At 36.0% G+C, this 22,347-nt stretch overlaps 1 protein-coding gene across 1 annotated transcript; it reads right to left on the bottom strand.

Annotated features, from left to right (window-relative positions):
• Positions 1 to 12,180: 12,180 nt before the first annotated feature.
• Positions 12,181 to 21,169, bottom strand: ODAM (odontogenic, ameloblast associated). The gene is made up of 11 exons (XM_047799213.1): positions 20,961 to 21,169; positions 20,828 to 20,869; positions 20,072 to 20,119; positions 19,275 to 19,502; positions 18,535 to 18,582; positions 16,256 to 16,360; positions 15,312 to 15,359; positions 14,602 to 14,673; positions 14,013 to 14,171; positions 13,733 to 13,791; positions 12,181 to 12,520 (listed from the first exon to the last, which is right to left on the bottom strand). The coding sequence occupies exons 1-10, from the start codon at positions 21,024 to 21,026 to the stop codon at positions 13,762 to 13,764; spliced, it is 846 nt and encodes a 281-aa protein (XP_047655169.1). The 5' UTR covers positions 21,027 to 21,169; the 3' UTR covers positions 12,181 to 12,520; positions 13,733 to 13,761.
• Between the last annotated feature and the right edge of the window lie 1,178 nt (positions 21,170 to 22,347).

The raw sequence follows: 22,347 nt of genomic DNA, 5'->3' as shown, positions 1-22,347 counted from the left end.
AAGTATGTGCTTAATAAATACTTACTGAGTGAACAAATTAGGCTTTTGAGAAATTGCTTTGGCTATGTCCTGGTGTCTTTATCAGTTAAACCTAGCATGAAACTCAAAAGGCAATTGCTGAGAATCCCTATTTATTACCTGTGCCCCATATGCATGCAACATAATTCAAAATTTGAATTGTATACCACGTTTTATTAATAATTTATTTTTCATATGACTCAAATGATGGAAATCCCCATATTTGATATGTCATAAATAGCTTATGTAGTCCATATTGCCATATTTGATGTATATTACAAACAGCTTATGTTTGTATATTCCAAATATTTTCAAAATGTCCCTTGCCTTCTGCAAAATAAATAATTATTTTCTCAAATTCAAACTAGTAGGGATTAAATAAGAAACCTTAAAAAATCAATGATTTCCTTTTTTATGAACTATTACAGTTTTTCTAAAATATTTTAATAGAATCTAAATATTTTGATATAAAACATTGTCTACCATACTGCTACCCTCTCTGTGTCACGCAGAGCTCTGTAGGCACTTCCTGTGGTTTCTCTTGAGTACATTTCCCCCAATGACACTCCTCATGCGGAGAAGTAATTGGCCTGCAGAGTCCTGCATCCAGGATCTGAATCACACTCACTCATTTACCCTGGGCAATTCCCTTAGTCTTGTATAATCGCCCATTCATTCAGGTAAATGACAATGACAACATTTTTCCTGTTTGCCTTATAGCTTTAACAGTTTAAATAAAAATGGGTATTTTCTACATGGCAGTTTGCAATAATCAGAAGTCTGGAATTTTGTGTCTCCTTCAGGTACATATCTGATCTTTTCCACATTGATTGTCCAGAACTTCAAATTTCTCCCCTTATTTCTATTATTAAATTAGCAAAATATAAGAAGTTTTATGTATTTAACAGATTCTAATTATACTAAATCTTAAAGGAGTCACCTAGTTAGAAAATGTCCTATTAGCTTTACCTTATTCATGTAACAGTATCAAAACACTTATGTGCTTTACATGGAATACATTGTATATGTTCACCACAGCCCTATGGGTAAACTATGCAATTATTCCTATTTTTCAGATGAGGAAAAGGTGACTTAGAAGTTAGGTATCTAAGATCACAGGTCTAGTAAACTGTAATTGGAACACATAATTAGTCAGTCCCTAACCACAATACAAGCAACATGAAATGAATCAAGGAAAGATCCATTTAGTGAATCATGTATAAGATGGCCATAGAGATTTTAAAATGTTATGGAATCTGTTATTTAAAAAAAATTTTTTTTATACCAAAAGAGGTTACATTCCAGACTGTTTGAACAAAAGGCTGCAGTACATTTAAAGAGATGGAGTTCCTATTGTGGCTCAGTGGGTTAAGGACCGACATTGTCTTTGAGGATGTGGATTCAATCCCTGGCCTTACTCAGTGGGTTAAGGATCTGGCATTACCACAAGTTGCAGTGCAGGTTGCAGACGTGGCTTAGACCCAGTGTTGCCATGGCTGTGGTGTAGGCTGGCAACTCTAGCTTCGATTCAACACCTAGCCTGGGAATTTCCTATGCTGCAGTTGTGGCTATTTAAAAAAAAAAAAAAAAGACAGACTTTTAATTTTATATACTTTAGTAACTGTGTGTTCAAAAAGATCATGCATTTTCTTTTTTACATTTTATTTGGGCAAAGGAAGCTTTAGATCACTCAACACATATCTTTCCTCTGCCTTTTGTTCTGTCCAGGCTCTTGGTGGATTGGATGCTGCCTGCCCATGCTGGACAGGGCCATCTCTACTGAGTCCACTGAGTCAAATGTTAGTCTCATTAGGAAATACTTTCACAGACACACTCAGAAAGAATGTCTAATCTAGACACTCTGCTGCGAGTCAAATTGATCATACAAAAAATGATACCCATACTCAAAAATAAAATCAGTCAATAGAAACAGACCCACAATTTACTGGAATGAACAGATAAGAATTTTAAAATAAGTAGGATTAAATATGTTGAATGCTTTTTAGTATTATGATTAATATATTGAGTACAATGTTAGAAAATTTCTGGAAAGATAAGAAAATTGTTAATCAAATGGAAATCCCAGCACTTAAATTTTCAAAATCTTGAAATAAAAAACTCACTGGATGAGATTATCAGTAGAAACAAATTGGATATAAGAAAAGTTCAGTGAATTTGAAGTCAGTAGAAATGTTCCAAACTGAACCACTCAAAAAAAAGTTTAACAAAACCTCAATGGCCAAGGGGTAATATCAAATAATCTAACACCCTAGTTACTGGAGTTCCTGAAAGAGAGAAGAGAGAAAATGGAAAATAAAAATAGTCAAAGAAGTATTGAGAACATTTTCAACACTTGGTCAAAAACCAATGTTAAATCCAGGAAATTCAGTGTACAACGACTTGGATTATTATAAAGATAATCACACTTTTGTCTATTACAATCAGTCAGCTAATACCAAAGACACAGAGAAAGTCTCATAAGCAACTCAGGAAAAAAAAGATTTATATTATAAAAAAAGACTTATATTATTTATATTTAGTACATATAAGTGTATTTTTTTTATAAATCAGTAAGCTTATGTAGAAATAAAATATGTGAGAACATTACCACAAAGAACAGTAGGGGAGATAAATGGTACTATATTAATGTAAAATAATCTTGTTATGTGTAAGAGATAGGATAATAATTCTAAATAGACCAGATAAATTAAGGATATATAGTATGATTTTCATGGAAACACAAAATGGTATATATCTATTAGCTAAGTATTCTATAAAGGAAAGAGAAAGGAAGGATACATGTTTAACTCAAGAAGGGAAGGAGGGAACTAAAAACACAGAAAACAAATACAGAACAAAAAGGCAAGTGGGTGGATTTAAACCCAACCATACCAATAATCATACCATATTTAAATAGACTAAACATTTCAATTAAAAGACAAACATTTCAATTAAAAGACAAATACTGAGGGGTTCCCATTGTAGCTCAGCAGGTTAAGAATCTGACTAGTATCCATGAAGATGCCAGTTCAATCCCTGGCCTTGCTCAGTGGGTTAAGGATCTGGTGCTGCTGTGGCTGTGGTGTGGGCTGGTAGCTAAGGCTCTGATTCAACCCTCGCCCAGGAACTATCATATGCTCCAGGTTACACCTTAAAAAGAAAATTTATTTTATTTTATTTTTTTGTCTTTTTCTTTTTAGGGCCACACCCATGGCATATGGAGGCTCCCAGGCTAGGGGTCGAATCAGAGCTATAGCTGCCAGCCTATACCACAGCCATAGCAACACCAGATCTGAACCCTTTCTGTGACCTATACCACAGTGCATAGCAATGCAGGATCCTTAATCCACTGAGCAAGGCCAGGGATGAATCCTCAATTTCATGGTTCCTAGTCAGATTTGTTTCTGCTGCACCATGATGGGAACTCCTAAAAAAAAAAAAAAAAGAAAAAGAAAGAAAGAAAGAAAAAAGAAAATTTAAAAAAGACAAATGTTGAAACTGGATAAAAAAGCAATAACCAATTATATACTCTTTATAAGACACGCACTTTAAATATAAAGCCAAATTGAAAGAAAAAGATGGTAAAAAGCAAAAGATTTATACAATGTGAAGAGAAACATGAGTAAGATAAAGATCAAAGAGGAAATCAATAAAATAGAGATTCAAAAAAACAATAGAAAAAAATCAATAAAACCAAGACCTGGTTCTTTGAAAAGGTAAACAAAATTGACAAACCTCTGGCTAGCCTCACTATGAAGAGGAGAGAAAGAACCCAAATAAACAAAATAAGAAATGAAAAAGGAGAAATCATAATGGATACTGCAGAAATACAAAAAACCCGAGAATACTATGAACAATTATATGCCAACAAATTTGACAATCTAGAAGAAGTGGACAACTTTCTAGAGTTTTACAGCCTGCCAAAACTGAATCAAGAAGAAATAGACCAACTGAACAGACTGATCACTAGAAATGAAATTGAATATGTCATAAAAACACTCCCTACAAATAAAAGTCTAGGACCAGATGGCTTCACAGATGAATTCTACCAAACATACAAAGAGGAACTGGTGCCCATCATCCTTAAACTTTTTCAAAAGGTTAAAGAAGAAGGAGCACTCCCAAAGACATTCTATGACACCACCATCACCCTAATTCCAAAACCAGACAAAGATACCACCAAAAAAACTATCGGCCAATATCTTTGATGAATATAGATGCAAAAATTCTCAACAAAATTTTAGCCAACCGAATCCAACAACATATCAAAAAGATCATACACCATGAACAGGTGGGATTCATCCCAGGTTCACAAGGATGGTTCAACATATGCAAATCAATTAACGTCATACACCACCTTAACAAAAGAAAAGTCAAAAACCACATGATCATCTCAATAGATGCATAAAAAGCATTTGATAAAGTCCAACATCCATTCATGATAAAAACTCTCACCAAAGTGGGTATAGACGGAATATTCCTTAACATAATCAAAGCCATTTATGACAAACCCACAGCCAATACGATACTCAATGAAGAAAAGCTGAAAGCCTTTGCACTAAAATCTGGAACAAGACAGGGATGACCACTCTCACCACTGCTATTCAACATAGTTTTGGAAGTCCTAGCCACAGCAATCAGATAAACAAAAGAAATAAAAGGCATCCATATAGGAAGAGAAATGATAAAACTGTCACTGTATGCAGTCAACATGATATTATACATAGAAGACCTTAAGGACTCAACCCAGAAACTACTTGAACTGATCAACAAATTCAGCAAAGTAGCAGGATTGACATTTAGAAATCAGTCACATTTCTGTATTCTAACAATGAAGTATTAGAAAAGGAATACAAAAATACCTTTTAAAATTGGATCACAAAAAATCCAATACCTGGGAATACACCTGACCAAGGAGGTAAAGGATTATATGCTGAAAACTATAAAACTTTAATCAAGGAAATTAAAGAAAATGTAAAGAAATGGAAAGATATTCCATGTTCCTGGATTGGAAAAATTAATATTGTAAAAATGGCCATACTACCCAAAGCAATCTAAAGATTCAATGCAATCCCTATCAAATTACCCATGACATTTTTCACAGAACTAGAACAAACAATCCAAAATTTTATATGGAACCACAAAAGACTCAGAATTGCCAAAGCAATCCTGAGAAACAAAAACCAAGCAGGAGGCATAACTCTTCCAGACTTCAGGCAATATTACAAAGCCACAGTCATCAAGACAATGTGGTACTGGCACCAAAACAGACATACAGCCCAATGGAACAGAATAGAGAATGCAGAAATAAACTCTGACACCTATGGTCAATTAATCTTTGACAAAGGAGGCAGGAATATAAAATGGGAAAAAGAGTCTTTTCAGCAGGTATTGCTGGGAAACCTGGACAGCTGTATGCAAATCAATGAAACTAGAACACACCCTCACACCATGCATGAAAATAAACTCAAAATGGCTGAAAGACTTAAATATAAGACAAGACACCATCAAACTCCTAGAAGAGAACACAGGCAAAACATTCTCTGACATCAACATCATGAATATTTTCTCAGGTCAGTCTCCCAAAGCAACAGAAATAAGAGCAAAAATAAACCCATGGGACCTCATCAAACTGATAAGCTTTTGCACAGCAAAGGAAACCAGAAAGAAAACAAAAAAAACAACTTACAGAATGGGAGAAAACAGTTTCCAATGATACAACTGACAAGGGCTTAATCTCTAGAATATACAAACAACTTATACAACTCAACAGGAAAAAAACCAGCACCCCAATTGAAAAATGGGCAAAAGACCTGAATAAACATTTCTCAGAGGAAGATGTACAGATGGCTAACAAACACATGAAAAAATGCTCAACATCCCTGATTAGTAGAGAAATGCAAATCAAAACTACCATGAGATACCACCCCACACCAGTCAGAATGGCCATCATTAATAAGTCCACAAATAGCAAGTGCTGGAGGGGGTTTGGAGAAAAGGGAACCCTCCTGCACTGTTGGTGGGAATGTAAGCAGGTACAACTACTATGGAGAGCAGTATGGAGGTACCTTAGAAATCTATACATAGAACTACCATATGACCCTGCAATCCCACTCTTGGGCATATATCCAGACAAAACTTATGTTAAAAAAGATACATGCACCCGCATGTTCATTGCAGCTCTTTTCACAATAGCCAAGACATGGAAGCAACCCAAATGTCCATTGACAGATGACTAGATTAGGAAGATGAGGTATATATACACAATGGAATACTACTCAGCCATAAAAAGAATGACATAATGCCATTTGTAGCAACATAGATGGAACTAGATACTCTCATACTGAGTGAAATAAGTCAGAAAGAGAAAGACAAATACCATATGATATCACTCATATCTGGTATATAATATACAGCACAAATGAACCTTTCCACAGAAAAGATAATCAAGAACTTGGAGAATAGACTTGTGGTTGCCCAGGGTGAGGGGGGGAGTGGGAGGGATTGGGAGCTTGGGGTTAACGGATGCAAACTATTGCTCTTGTAATGGATTTACTTTGAAATCCTGCTGTGTAGCACTGAGAACTATGTCTAGATACTTACAATGCAGCATGACAATGGGAGTAAAAATTATGTATACATATATGTGTAACTGGGTCCCCATGCTGTACAGTGGGGGGGGAAGTGTGTTGGGGAAAATAATAGAAAATAAATTAAAAAATAAATATTTAAAAAAAGAAAAGGATGGTAAACCTATGTCATGTAAATACTAAGCAGAAGAGGCTTACATGTGTCCATTAATATTAGACAAAGTAAGGTTCAAATCATGGCATGTTAGGAGTTCCCTCATGGCTCAGCGAGTTAAGGATCTGGCGTTGTCACTGCTGTGGCTCTGGTTACAGCTGTAGCATGGGTTCAACCCTGGCACAGGAACTTCCACATGCCATGGTCGTGGCCAAAAAAACCCCAAGGCATATTATTTGAGATAAGTTAGGGTCATGTCATACTAATTAACAGGCCAATCTTCAAGAAAATATGAGTCTCAGATGTGTATGCACTTAAAATCAGATCTTTGAAATAGATGAAACAAATATTGACAGAAGTAGGGGAGAATAAATGAATCAACAATCACAGTTACAGGTTTTCACATTTGTTTTTAACTGACAAAATAGAGGAAATTTGAATGACACAATTAAGTTGATCTAATGGATATTTGTAGAACATGGGCACCAGCAACTCTAGAATATACATTGCTTTTAAAGTGATCAGGGAGTTCCCGTTGTGGTGCAGCAGAAACAAATCTGACTAGGAACCATGAAGTTGTGGGTTCGATCCCTGGCCTTACTCAGTGGGTTAAGGATCTGGCGTTGCATGAGCTGTGGTGTAGGTCGCAGGCGTAGCTTGGATCCTGCATTGCTGTGGCTGTGGTGTAGACCAGCAGCTGTAGCTCCAATTCAACCCCTCGCCTGGGAACCTCCATGTGCTGTGGGTGTGGCCCTCAAAAGAAAAACATAAAAATAAAAATAAAGTGAGCAGGAAATAGTCATCAAGATGGAACAAAGCCTGAGCCATAGACTAGTATCAGTAACTTCCAAAGGAATACAGTGATGTAGAATATGTTCTCATATGATAGAGAATATGATTTAAATGGGTTTAATTACAAATCGGTAGCAGTAACATATGCTGAAAACCCCTAAACATTTAGAGATTTATCAGCACGTTTCTTACTAACCCATGAGTTGAAAAAGAAAGGAATAATTAGAAAGACTTTTTTTTTTTTTTTTTTTTAGCTTTTAAAGGCTTATATTAAAATAGAAAGAAGAAGTGGGAGTTCCCTGGTAGCTCAGCAGGTTAAGGATCCCACATTGTCACTGCTGTGGCTTGAGTCACTGCTGTAGTATGGGGTTCAGTCTCTGGCCTGAGAACTTCCACATGCTGTGGGTATAGCTGAAAAAAAAAGTGTTTGGAATCAATGAGCTAAGCAGTGGGTTGGAAGTTGTAGACTAAGGGTCACATCTACCCCCTCCCCTTTTTTTAAAATAAAGTTTTACTGGAAAGCAGCCATACCCACTCTTTGACATACTATCTGGGGCTGCTTTCACTGTACAATACCTGAGTTAGGTAGTTGCAACAGACTGTATGGATCACAGAGCCAAAAATATTTACTGTCTGCCCCTTTCAAAAAAAAGTTTGCTGACTTCTATTACATATATTTGCCTTATAAAAAAAAACTAGAAAAGAAGTGCAATTTAAACAAAAAGTACATAGAGTAAAGAAAATAAAAAATGGAAATCAAATATGTAGAAAACTCAGCAAACAAAACATTTACTGAAGTCAAAACTTTTTTTAAAGTGTAATGTAGAATTGATGGACTCCTTTATCAGACAATTAAAGACAATTCTAAATGTTGGCCAGAAGGTTGAGGAACTAGAATTGGGACACATTGCTGGTCAGAGTATAAAATGCTACAGCCACATGGGAAAATACTTAGCAGTTACATATGATAAACCTACCCTATGATTTATCTCCACCTCATGGTATTTACTCAAAAGAAATGAAAACATATGTTTACAAAAGGCTGGTACAAGAATATTTGTGGCAGCTTTATGCCTAATGGTCAATAATTAGAAACAACTAAATGTTCTTCAATAGAAAAATGGATAAAGAAACTGTGGTACATTCATACAATGTAACATACAACCTAAGCCATAAGATGGAGTAAAAGAAACTGACACAAAAGAATCCATAGTGTATGATTTAATGTATATAAAGTCCTAGAATAGGAAAAATTAATACGTGTTGAAATTTTATGTTTCTTTTTTCTTTTTTTCTTCTTTTTTTAATGGCTGCACCTATGGCATATGTAAGTTCCCAGGCCTGGGGTTGAATCTGAACTGCTGCTGCCAGCCTGGACCAAAGCCACAGCAACACAGATCAGAGCTGCACCTGCGACCTCACAGCTTGCAGCAATGCTGGATCTGTATCCTTAATCCACTGAGCAAGGCCAGGGATTGAATCCACATCCTCACAGAGAAAATGTTGTGTCCTTAACCTGCTGAGCCACAATGGGAACTGAAAAATTTTATTTTTTAAAGTAGTGGCTTGGCATGAAAATAGGGAGACAAGATTGACTGGAAAAGTGAAGGAGGATTGAGTGGTATAAGTGTTCTGTATCTTGATAGGAGTGGTGATTATAAGGTATATACGTTTATATGTATATGTGCATATATATGTATATGTAAATTTGAAGTAGATTCATCAAACTACACACTTAAACTACACATTTGAAAGTGTTTCTAGACTATGATGATGGATTGTACATGCAGGACTGGAGGTGAGATCATGCATGAATTCTATACAGCAGTTTTGAACTAAGGCTATATTATAATACATTTCGATAGGAAGCACCCAGTGGAGAAGGGTGGTAGGGAAAATTTTGAGGCTAAAGTGAAGATTATCAAATATATGCAAAGCTGATTCTAGAGAAATTACTCTACGTAGAATTTTTCCTGGTCAAATTTGTTCAGAATTGACTGTTTTTCGGCTTTGCCTTCCTTCACTGGCCTGGAATGGGGAGATTGGGATGCCAGGGGTAAAACAAACAGACCCATAAAACATAGTTCTCTGCCTGTGTCCCAGTGATATTTCCATTAACTCTGAACTCTTGTCTTTCTAACTTTGGTAACAAAAACTACAGAATTTAAAAGTTTTTTTATAAAATAGTGTGAAAATATAGAATATTTCATTGATAGTGACTAGAGTTTTCAAACAAAGGTTTTGCCCAAGAATACCTTACCAAGACTTAACATCTTCAAATTAAGGTCTTCCTGAAACAGATTGGATTTTGAACAGTCTGAGATTTGGGAAATGATTTTTAAGCTGAGTCACTAAATTGGATTTGGTAAAGCCATCTGTGCAAATAAGGTCCTTTTAGGAGTTCTCGTCATGGCACAGAGGAAACGAATCCAACTAGGAACCATGAGGTTTTGGGTTCAATCCCTGGCCTTGCTCAGTGGGTTAAGGATCTGGCGTTGCCATGAGCTGTGGTGTAGGTCGCAGACATGGCTCGGATCTGGCATTGCTGTGGCTCTGGCGTAGGCCGGCAGCTATAGCTCTCATTAGACCCCTAGCCTGGGAATCTCCATATGCCTCAGGTGTGGCCCTAAAAAGACACACACACACAAAAAAAGAATAAGGTCCTTTTAATATTGCCAGCAACAAAGAAATAAATTTGGCATGCTTAGCTTAATATTAATGTTTTATCAAAATATTCATTCTTGAATTAGTTTCTCAATGTTTACCATTGCATCATTTTATTTATGTAGAACTTATCCATTTTATGACTTTATATGTTAATAGTGTATTTATATTATCTATGTAATTTTCAAAGCATTTATTACTGTAACCCCTGATATTGCCAAGCTTTTGACGATTACAGCATGATTCTTAGAGTTTCGCAGCTTTCCCTGAGCTCTGCTTCTCTTCAGTGTACCCTCAGATAGAACAGCTGCGTTGTGCCCATCTTTCTTCTTCAGTCTCTGACCATCCCCTTTCTCCTCCTCCTTCAATAGAGAAGTAGAATATTTGCTGTGTTCAAGAATATTTTCTAAATGCTCAGCATGCATTACCTTGGACAATTTTTCAGTGACCTCATGAACTTTTGGAATTTTGGGACATAAAGTTCCTAAGTGCTGAATACCTGTGATTTATCAGACATCAGGTTCTTTGACTACCTATGTCATGTCTGTTATTGAGAGGTCTGTCAATTATGCAGAATTGCTTTCACTCAACTCACCAATTTAGGAGGAAAAGAAAAGTATAAGATTAGGGTAGAATAGGTGATTTTGGGGTTACTCTTCTGTAGGGTAAGTAGCAGATTCCAGAGTTAGAACGTTACTAAATGGTGGAAAAAGATATAATTCTAGGATTTGTGATCAACTTTAAAGTCTAAAATATTAACCAAATATGTCTGAAACCACCTATTACATAATCATTTATTTATTTACTCATTCATTAACTCATCATTTTTCTGTTTACACATCAACACACGTCTACATACAAATATGTGAAGTATATTGAATATGATTTTCTCTGTTTTCACAGAATTTTATCCAAAATTCTGGCTAAAATTTTAGCCGAAAGATACAAAGCTGAGAAAATAAATAAGAAAAACTTCCATAGTCACAAGTGAAAAGGGGAATATTAACATTTTCTGAGTACAGCTGATTCTTAAACAAGATGGGAGTTAAGAGCAAAGACTTAAAATCTGTGTATAAATTTACAGTCGGAGATTTTCCATTGTGGCTCAGTGGAAGTGAATCTGACTAGCACCCATGAGGATGCAGGTTCAATTCCTGGCCTTGCTTAGTGGGTTAAGGATCTGGTGTTGTCATGAGCTGTGGTCGCACACGCAGCTTGGATCTGCCTTTGCTGTGGCTGTAGCATAGGCTGGTAGCTGCAGATCCTATTCGACCCCTAGTCTGGGAATTTGCATATGCTGTGGATGCAGCCCTAAAAAGACAATAAATAAATAAATAAATAAATTAATTTACAGTTGGCACTCTGTCTCCATGGTTACATATTCAAAGATTCAACCAATTGCGGATTGTATAGTATGGTTGTAGGAATTTATTGAAAAAAATCTGGGTGTAACTGGACCTCCACAGTTCAAACTCATGTTGTTCAAGTGTCAGCTGTACTTTGTATGAGCCAGGTATCTTAACATGTGCTATTTATGCTGTCCTTTCAGAAATTTTGAAAAGATAGATAAAGTTATCTTTTGAAAAGATAGACACAGTTATCTTTGTTTTACACCTGTGAAAACTAAGACTCAGCTGGCGACTTGCTGATAGGTCAAAGCCAGATGGAAGGCACATCTAATGAAATCCAAAATCGATGCCCTATTTTGTATAGGATGATGCCTCAAACCAGTATTCATCTTTCTGGGGCTGCATCCATTTAAGTGATGATAGCATTCTCTCCATGTAGCTGTGTCAAATTGGGTTCATGCACTTTATGATATCTGCCACCAAATAATTTTGATTTTAATGGGGAATGCATCAGAAGAAATCTAGCTGAATGGGCCTGGGGGGAATAATGAGGTGATATGTCAAAGTTAAGCACATACTTTAGTTCATCAGTCTCAGTCATCATACTCATAAATCCAAAGACAGGTTACCTTTATTTTCACTGATGCCACTATTTTCCAGAGCCTTCATTTATTAATGTAATTGTACAATTGATTCAGTGAAAATAGCTTTATCTTGTTGTTACTTTTCAGATCATGCAATGAGAGGATATTTGAAAAGAAATACAATTTTGTAAAGATAAGGCTAATTAAATGGTTGCATTACTTTTCTATGACATTAAAGAGAATAATACTATTTTTAAGTAAAAAGAAACTCAGGAGAAGATCCAAAACGTATTTTCCAAAGAACTGACATTAACATTGAGGAAGCAAATAGCCTAACATAATATCCAAGGCACAGCTGCATCTTTTTCTCTGAAAAATAAAATAGAATAGCATTTTAATACCATGAGATCATTTTCTTAAAATTTCCTAGATATTTTGTAAATTGCTTAACAATAATGGAAAACTACTTCTTCTGACATTGGTGCCCACAGAGTAAAAGTCGTATATACCGAAATCACTATTTTTGATTAAATTGACTTGCGTGGTACAAAATACTTTATTATAGAAGAGACTTTTCTAAAGAATCCTCACATTATTCACTTCTGGTTGTATTTTTAGACTTTTTTAAAATCTGAAGAATGCTAAATATTCATTTTCATAGAAGCAGAAATCAGAAGAGTCTCACAGGCAGCAGAAAGGAGATTTCAAGAATCTTTGCCTTTTAATTTTCCCTTTCAGGCCTAATTGTTTGCTTTTTAGTGCGTACTTTTTTACTTTTTGGAGCCATCTCAACCTATTCTATCAAACATCCACTAGCTTCATAGCCCAAAAAGCCCATTGGGACAGCAATCAATATAAAATCATGACATTTTAAATTTCCATGTGATTGTACAATTTTTTAAAATCTCTTTGAGGTTTTATTTCATTCCAAACTAGTACAGATATGGGCATTATTATAACTTTAAAAAAAATTTATTTTATTATTATTATTATTATTTTGTCTTTTTGTCTTTTCTAGCGCCACGCCTATGGCATATGGAGGTTCTCAGGCTAGGGGTCTAATCAGAGCTGTAGCCACCAGCCTACACCAGAGCCACAGCAACACGGGATCCGAGCTGCCTCTGTGACCTACACCACAGCTCATGGCAACCTGGATCCTTAACCCACTCAGCAAGGCCAGGGATCAAACCCACAACCTCATGGTCCCTAGTCGGATTCGTTAACCACTGAGCCACAACAGGAACTCCAGCATTATTATAACTTTTAACTTGCAAAGTAAAGTGGTGATTTGGGTGAACTTTGTATGTACTGTCTATAGAACATCTTTTACATGGACCTAGTATATTTACTATTTGTGTTTTCAGTTAATGCCAAGTTTATGGCATAGGTTTATGGCAGGTTTATAGACATGATCCTCAAAGATTTATTTTAATTTTTTAAAAATTGCTAGAGTATCATAATTATTGTTAACTTCATAGGAAAATACATGCACTAACTTTTTTTTTCGTTTTTATTAGTTATGTAATCATTACTTTTTTTTCTTTAAGTTTAGGTATATCATTGTACTTGAAAAATACCTACCCCAAATTCTGAATGATTAGGATAATGCCTTATGGTTCCTTCAGGCTATCAGTCTTGGCCTAGGGACAAAAGGACATTCATAAAAAGCTCTTGTTAAATCAAAATTAAATTATGTTTCAGAAAATTGATAATCAGTAAGGAATTATTGGTCTTCTTATTCAAGGTTAAGACCGTATATTCTACTATATCATTAACTCCATGAATGAGGCCTATAAGTTAAGCACTAACCTTATATTTTCTATTAGACATCAATTTCTTACTAAAATGAATCTTTGATTACCTTCTTTTCCATGAGCTTTGGGGTAATAGTTGGGTCTACAGTAGAAGTGAAAACATTTGTTGTGCTGGGTTTTTGTGAAGTTGAAGGAATGAAAATTCCTCCATTGCTGTGCTTAAACTGTATCATTTCTTTTTGAAAATATGGTAACACTTCTGCTGTCTGTAGAGGATGAGAAAGAAAACAAAGTGGTTACAGGTTCAAGCTTGAGGTCAAAATTGTAAAGCATATAAAGCAATAGGATTGAGATTCAAGGCAAGGACTTAATTTCAGAAGCAAATACCTTTATTAATTTTCTCAATTATAATCCATCCCTTAGAAAGACTGTGAATATATACCAGCAAACATGGATGTCTCTTAATACCTGATTTTAAATGAGTGTACCTGAGGAGAGTGTCAGGCATATAGCTCCTCAATAAATATTTGATGAACTGGAGTGAATTGAATCTTGAGTGAAAAAAGATTACAAGGGAAGGGGTAATAATTATTGATGGAATAAAAATAACATTTCCTTTAAAAGGAACAATAGCAGGGACCTGTGGGCTGTCAGTTGCTGATTTCCAGTAGCTAGCAGTGCAGTAGAGAAACTTACCATCACAGCAGTTTCAGGAGCTGTGCCTAGGAAGGGATCAAAGGCTGGTTGCTGCTGTCCTCCTGGCATAACCTGAACAATTAAAATATCTAAATTATTAAACTATAACATAAGTTGTTTTGCACCTATGGCAGTTAAACCCTTCCCAGCTTCTTCAGCAGTGTCTTAAAAATGAAAATAATAATTTGAGAAATAGATAAGCAGCTCCCGACATTGAGAACCTGGCCTGACCCCCCAGTTCTCTGCTTCTGTGTTGTCAGGAGCTGGCCTGACATTCTCTGCTGGGCCCTGGTGTTCTGTTGCACATTAGCAATCCTACAGAACACCAGCCTCAAACAGGATTGCCTCCGAGCACGACGACGTGCAATCAAAACACCACTTTGTACTCTTGTCTACAGCAAGGTGTCTGTGCAAGGTGTGAAAATGCCAGGCATCCGTAGGTCCTGGCTACTCTGAAGAATTCCTGCCTCTTTACCCATCACAGCCTTTGCCTCACTCTGTTTTTCTTAGCTGTCTAGGTAAGAATCCGTAAGTTATCCAATCATAGGACAATCCTCTCTTCTTGAGAACACTCAATTCAAAATGAGCCATCACTCCTTGAACCTTCCCTTAAACCACCTGACACAAGCCCAGGCCCTGTGAGAAGTCATTCCAATACTTGCTGTTAAGTTATTATTATGTTTTTTAATGAAAAGCATGCATTCACTTACAGGTTCTACTTGTTGTGGAACATATCCAAGTTCAGTATAGAATGGCATCTGTCAGAATTTTGAAAAAGGCATTAGATTTGTTCTGATGATTTTTATCATGTGATCAATGATTACTTTCAATTATTTGTTTTCATATTTAACTAAATACTTTTTGAAGGTTCTATGTCCTAGGTGGTAAAAATTACTGTTAAATTACCAGGCATCCTTTTAACACTATATGATTTCTAGGTTAAAACTCCTCCCTTTCTCTTTAAATTAATGTGACTTAATTGAAAGTACGTCTACCCATCATTTAAAGCAGTTTTCTCTAATTGGTTTAGTAAGTTTTATTTTTTTGAGTTTTACTTTTTTTATTTTGGCTATGCCTTTGGCATGCAGAAGTTCCTGGACCAGGGATCAAACCTCTGTCACAGCATTGACAACACTAGGCCACCAGGGAACTCTCTTTTTTGGGGGGCAAGTTTTAAGTGATGAAAAATTAAGAAAATTTCCATTCTAACTAAACTCTAGTTATGTTTGAGCCATCTGAATTTGTATTATAATTCTACAAATTTATTGCAAGTTATTTAATTGTAGCTCAAGATCTAGTGGTTACAAGTATCTTTTATCATGGTAGCTATTTAAAAAAACCATGCATAGGTATGACAAAAGGGATGCTGGTAGATTTTTAAAAGTTAGAAAACTTCATTTTCCAGGATGATTCAATTTTGGGCCTCCAATTTGACTGAAGGCTGTTCACTGACTTTTCTTAAAAATTCAGCCTTGGGGGATATTTACAAATTAGTAACACATTAAAAGAAAGCACTCTATCCTTTTATGACCACCAATACAAGCTGTTCAGTTTTTGCACCAAGTATAATCAGATAGTCTCTTCTCTAAAAATTTACCTTATCTTTTCTATTCTAGGTGCAACCAGTCAGATTAAATTCAAACACTTGTAGTACCTGTTCCTCAAAGAGCTGCTGTCCTTTTTGCGGAGGTGACTGTGCAGCTGTTTGCTGAGCTTGTTCCCAGGGTAGGAGCATGTAAACTGGATAATATTGGAGCATCTATGTGTAAACATTAAAGCACAGAAGAGCTTTCTTTAGGTCAGTGCGGGCCTTTTTTTAAAAAAAACAAAACAAAAAACAACTAACTTCTAGTGTCAACATTATTAAAGCTGATTTATATTTAGCAGTTTTATGAACAAAAGAATAGTCCTTGCCCAACTTTAAAAAAAACTTCCATTGCACTCAACACTGGACTTTGCTTCAAGGTTGCTTGGTCAAATATTCCAGGAAGTAGTGAATTCATCTAAAACCAGTAGTGAATTCAACTAAAACTAAAAAGGGCACCTTGGACTTTATATACAAACTTTATACATAAATTACTTTGAAAATATGTAAGAGGAGGAGAGCCTGTGCAGAAAGAGAATCTGTGCAGGAAGAGAGCCCCAATATTTTTTGAAACTCTTCATTCTGTAGGACAAGGTATTAGAAATTCTGTCATGATGAACTTATAGTCAAAAATGTTTTACCTTTAGTAATTAGCATTTTATTAAAACAAACCAGGAGTTCCCATCGTGGCTCAGTGGTTAACGAATCCGACTAGGAACCATGAGGTTGTGGGTTCGATCCCTGACCTTGCTCAGTGTGTTAAGGATCTGGCATTGCTGTGAGCTGTGGTGGAGGTCGCAGATGCGGCTCGGATCCCAAGTTGCTGTGTTGCTGTGGCTCTGGCGTAGGCCAGCAGCTATAGCTCAGATTCGACCCCTAGCCTGGGAGCCTCCATACGCCACGGGAGTGGCTCAAGAAATGGCAAAAAGACAAAATAAATAAATAGATAAATAAATAAATAAATAAATAAATAAAAACAATCCATATGCATTGTAGAATATTTGGAAAATCCAGAATAGACAAGGAACAAGTAGAATCACCTGCAATTTCCCTAGCCACATTATCATGTATTGGCTTCTACTTATATCTGTGTGTTTCTATATGCATATATGTTTATAGAAAATGTGAATCATTGTACATGTATAGAGTTTCATATTCTCTTTGGTTTCCTTGTATAATTAAATATGAGATTATATAGAATATAAGAGTTAAAAAACCATAACCATGGTTTGAAAAGAGGTATATTTTGTGCAGTGGTTCTTAATTATGGCTAAGAATCAAAACCACCAATGGAACTTTTTAACAGGTAATCATATTTGTGATCTACTCATGGGGTTTTGATTCATAGGGTATGAGCAGGGTCCAGGCATTTGTAATTTTCAAAATCATCACCAGAGATTCAAATGCAAAGCCAAGGTGGAGAGCTACTGGTTTAGTGGTTAAAGGAATGGTCAAGAACTATATTCTAACTCAACAATTATTTTCATTAGGGTTGGGAACTTAATCTTTTTAAGACTCAGTTTCTTGATCTTTAAGATGAAGTAATTCCACTTGTCAGGTATCTAACTCTCTAAATGCTATGGCATAGAATGAGATAATGTCTAGAGATACTTTGTTTTGTAATTGGGTGGAGAAAATCACATAATTATGGATTACACTAGAGCCAAGTGGTATAACTTTTTAATGAAATGGTCAGTATTCTGGTGAATAATAAAATTTATCTATATCCCTAATTTTTCTGAAACCAGGTTATTATAAAATTAATTAGCCTAATGTTGAGAGGGTTTTCTATATTACTTTAATGACTCTAATAGCTTGCATTCATATTTTTAAAGATTCTCTTATTGGATGGAAATCATCACCATTTGATGGTGATATGGAGTTAAATTGAAAACATACAAAAACCTGGAAATGTTTTGAGAAAAATTTCATAACTCTCTGTAATCATATCATATTTTATCAATTTAATGTATCTTCCTCTGAGACAGAACTTAGGGTTGGGCAAAGTTAGCCCATCATATTTCTCCAGAGTTGTTCTCAGTGTCAGCACTTTACGTGCAGAGGATGAAGATGCTATCTAGGGCTTGGTGAGCTCCTTAAGTCCCAACTCAGGAATGTCCTGGAAACTCAGGCATCTTGGACAGTCTCAGCTAGCCTTTCTTTAGAAGCTATTAAGTGAGCCTAACATTAACAAACTGATGCCAGATGGTGGTATCCAGACAGTAATAGCCTTGTATGGATAATATACAAATATGAAATATAAAGAGTTGCAAATACAAAAGAAAGCATTCGGCAGCGAGTATATGCAGCCATCTCTATATGGAAATGATGGTATTCTTTTCATTTACCTGTCCTTGCTCTGGAGGCATTTTGAAGGAGAACAAAGAGGGCATAACCTGCCAAAAAAAATGAATTATAAAGAAGTTATACTTGGCTTTTTAATTTAATATTCCAAAGCTGTTTTCTTTAGACCTAGCCATATAATTTATATTAGCAGTCTTCTATGATGACAAAATGTCATCTATGATCGGTACCAACATTAATACAATTTTCCCTTTTTTTAAAAGATGAAATTTCCGGAGTTCCCGTTGTGGCGCAGTGGTTAACGAATCCGACTAGGAACCATGAGGTTGCAGGTTCGGTCCCTGCCCTCGCTCAGTGGGTTAACGATCCGGCATTGCCGCGAGCTGTGGTGTAGGTTGCAGATGCGGCTCAGATCCCGCGTTGCTGTGGCTCTGGCTTAGGCTGGTGGCTACAGCTCCAATTAGACCCCTAGCCTGGGAACCTCCATATGCCGCGGGAGCGGCCCAAGAAATAGCAAAAAGACAAAAAAAAAAAAGATGAAATTTCCCTGGTTATCTTTTCCAAGACATATTTCAACACCTTGGTTTTGTGACTATGATCCCAAAATAGAAAATTTAAATGACACTTTTCATGTCAAAAATCAGAAAGCATTTCCAGTGGTGGCAGAAACATATTATGAGAAAGAATTCTTGCTCAATAACTCCTGTCTTATTTCAAAATGAATTCATATTCGTTTTCACATTCTCTCCCCTCGGGGTAACAAGATGGAAGAGATCCGACTTACATAATTAGGGCCCTGTTGGGTCTGTGGTGATGTCTGAGGCTGTGAGGGGTCCAGCTGTCTTGCTTCAGTGACTTGAGCAAAGCTGACCTGTCCTGGGAAGGCTCTCTGGTTTGGGACCAGTCCAGGAAACCAGTCTAGATTTGCTAAGGAGAATTGGGAGAGTCCTGGGATTTGAGCCTGCTGCTGCCGCTGCTGTAGAATCACAGGGAAAGGGGGTATCCATGGGCCCTGGGAGGATACAAAAGGAAGGAAGGAGGCATTTCTCTTTCTTTTCAGAAAGCATTTAAAAGCAGTCCTGAGCAAGAAAGACACAAAATGTAAACAATCTCTATATTTCCATTGCTGTGTTAGAAAAAAGGACAGCACCCTGGCACATTATGAGTCCTGCAAACAGCATGAACGATGCTAAATTCCCAATGGTCATGATGAGAAATGTGGGGCAGAATGAAATGGATAAGGGGTACAGTTTCTACAGATGCCAGACTGGTTTCGATTTTGTTTTTTTCTTTAAACCAACTAGCTGAGTATGACTTTGTGTAAAATGGTTAATTTACCTATCTCAGAGTTGTGAGAATCTGTGCCTGGCATATACTAAGTTCTCAATAAATTTTAATCAGATTAGAGTTTTTAACTTTAATCTTTAAACAAATGATCATTAGAACTTTGGGACAAGTTCATAACTTTAAGAGTTGAGATTTCAGAAGTGGAAATAGAAAACATTTTGTTCTCATACCAAGTACCCCGGGAAATGAACAGTAGAAAAACATTCTTGAAGTAATTACTGAGGTCGAGGTTACCTGTAGCTGCAATGGTTGAAGCTGAGCATTATTAAGATTCAGAAGTAACTAAAGAAAGAAAGATAACATGAAAACATGATGACTACACATGTTAAAACTATTACGAATGATGTTTACTACAAATACAGCACAAGTCAGAGCTGGCTGCTGACGGTTTCCTGTTTCAGGTGAGATTTTTTTCTCACTAAGCTTATACTGAATTACAGTGATTAGAGGTTAGGATTTAACTACCTCTCCCACGCTGTATATAAAATTGCACAACTTTAGCCCGTCTCAGTGGTTTACTTAGTCATTTTATGCTTTATTCATTCATTTATTTATTTATTTATTTTTGGCCACATATGTGAGAGGTAGAAGTTCCCAGGGCTAAGGATCAAACCCACACCACAGCAGTGACCTGAGCCACTGCAGTGACAAGGATGAATCCTTAACCCACTGTGCCACACAGGAACTCCAGTCATTTTATGCTCTAAACACCTATGTAAACCATATTAGGTGTTGTTAGAACGAAAAGTATACAAGGATCTGTCTTCTTATAAAGAACTTGCAATCAAGCAAGGGAGGCAAAATAATATTCTAGAAACAACTTGGCATACAAAACAAACAAGAACTTTGGAAATGCCTTCCAATATAAAGAGCTAGTAGGTAGAATTGCATGATTAAATCAACAAAAGGCTTTTATCTCTTCCCTACTGTGTTTCCAGAAAACAAACAAATAAAAAAGCTAGGTGACATTATTTAGGTATCTAAACTAACCTCATTGCTGTTGCTTGCAGACATAAGGCGCTGTGGAATGAGCTAAGCAAACGAACAGAAACAGAAATGGTCAAAGGAGGGATTTGTTAGGCGTTTTGCACAATGATTTCAATTGTATCATGAGTTCACTTACCGGAGCTGACATTGTGGCTCCCAGTATCCCAAGAAGGATCATAGTTTTCATTTTCAGATGAAACATCTAAAAGATAAGTTGTGAACCTTAACTTTAAAAAAAAATTTCTACGTAAAAACCATAACAATAATTACTTGGTATTGTTCAATCAGAAGAGTAGTCGGGTGACTTCTACAGTCTTTACTTATGGGATTTAAAGTAAAAAGGTACATTTATTCATATCTGTAACAGAACTCATTCTTTTTCTCAGAGCAGCTGTTTATAAAAACTGAAATCGTTTCCTTGTCCTTTTAGCTTGCCCAGATTACTCATTCAGTGGCATACGATGTAGTTGAATAAATTTATGAACAACATGGCCTAATTCTTTGTGTGATTCTACATTGAAGGGAGTGGGTCTTTTGGACCATGAGAGGCCCCTGATTGGGATCAGTGAACTATGTCCTTATCATGAAGACAATTTTATTTTCTATTTTACACAGTGGTAAGAATACTACAATACAGATCTGACCAGATCAGTACCAGATAGTTTCTGTTTAAAACTATGATAACATTAAAATATATTAAAACTATAGCAACTGAGTCAAACTTTTTCTAATTCAAGGAAAGATGTTATAAATAAAACTGTAATTTTGATTTGTAGTGTAACTGATGGAAATATAGTCCTCCAGATGTGAAAACTCCTACCCTAGCTCAAATCACTGACCTACACATGCATTTAGGGTGATCTTGGTAGTTTATTCTGAAAACTTGACTAATTTCTGTTAAAATTCTGAAAGCAAAGATTTGATATCTTACCTCACTCCTTTACCTATGAAGAGAAATCTAGATTCATTCAGGGTCTGTGTCCTTTTGATCTTTCAACTCTGCTGCTTGGAACTTCTCTTAAATTTAAAAACCCCATCTTTAGAAAAGGAGGACCAATCATTTTTCAAAAGGACCAGTGATTCAGTGGGTTTCAGACAATGACTTAACTAATAACCCCTTTCCTAATCATCTAGGTGGTATATGGATTCCCATAATTTTAGTAATGTCATTAAGTTATCCTCTGAGAAACCTTTCCCTGTCATCATTCCTGGCTTCTGCTCTGGTTATGACGAATTCATCTAGAATAAGTTTTCTGTTCTTTCTTTTACTGTCCTTAAAATGGATACCTTGATAGAGAAACTTTAAAAAAATTTATTCAAGGATTAATGGGTGATTCTTTTGATTTCAAGAGTTAAATACAAAATAATTAGATATAAGGCATTGATCTAAAAGACAAAAATTCAAAACCTAGTTAGGGACAGTAAAGATACTTTGGTTCTTCAGTGCTAGATGGAGTAAATAGGAACTAATTTCATTTAGGTTCAGCCTTGAAAACCCAGTATATCTCCTCCTACCTATCGAA

This window comes from Phacochoerus africanus, chromosome 10 (assembly GCF_016906955.1).
Source record: "Phacochoerus africanus isolate WHEZ1 chromosome 10, ROS_Pafr_v1, whole genome shotgun sequence".
Lineage (NCBI taxonomy): Eukaryota > Metazoa > Chordata > Mammalia > Artiodactyla > Suidae > Phacochoerus > Phacochoerus africanus.
This window is presented reverse-complemented; position numbering and strand designations above follow the sequence as displayed.

Excerpts from the sequence above, each read along its gene's own strand:
- ODAM (XM_047799213.1), bottom strand. The coding sequence starts at position 21,026 with ATGTTTCATCTGAAAATGAAAACTATGATCCTTCTTGGGATACTGGGA. Across the intron at positions 16,361-18,534 it reads TGCCTCCAGAGCAAGGACAG|ATGCTCCAATATTATCCAGT; the intron begins GTAAATGAAAAG and ends GTTTACACATAG. Across the intron at positions 15,360-16,255 it reads AGCAGCTCTTTGAGGAACAG|ATGCCATTCTATACTGAACT; the intron begins GTACTACAAGTG and ends AAATTCTGACAG.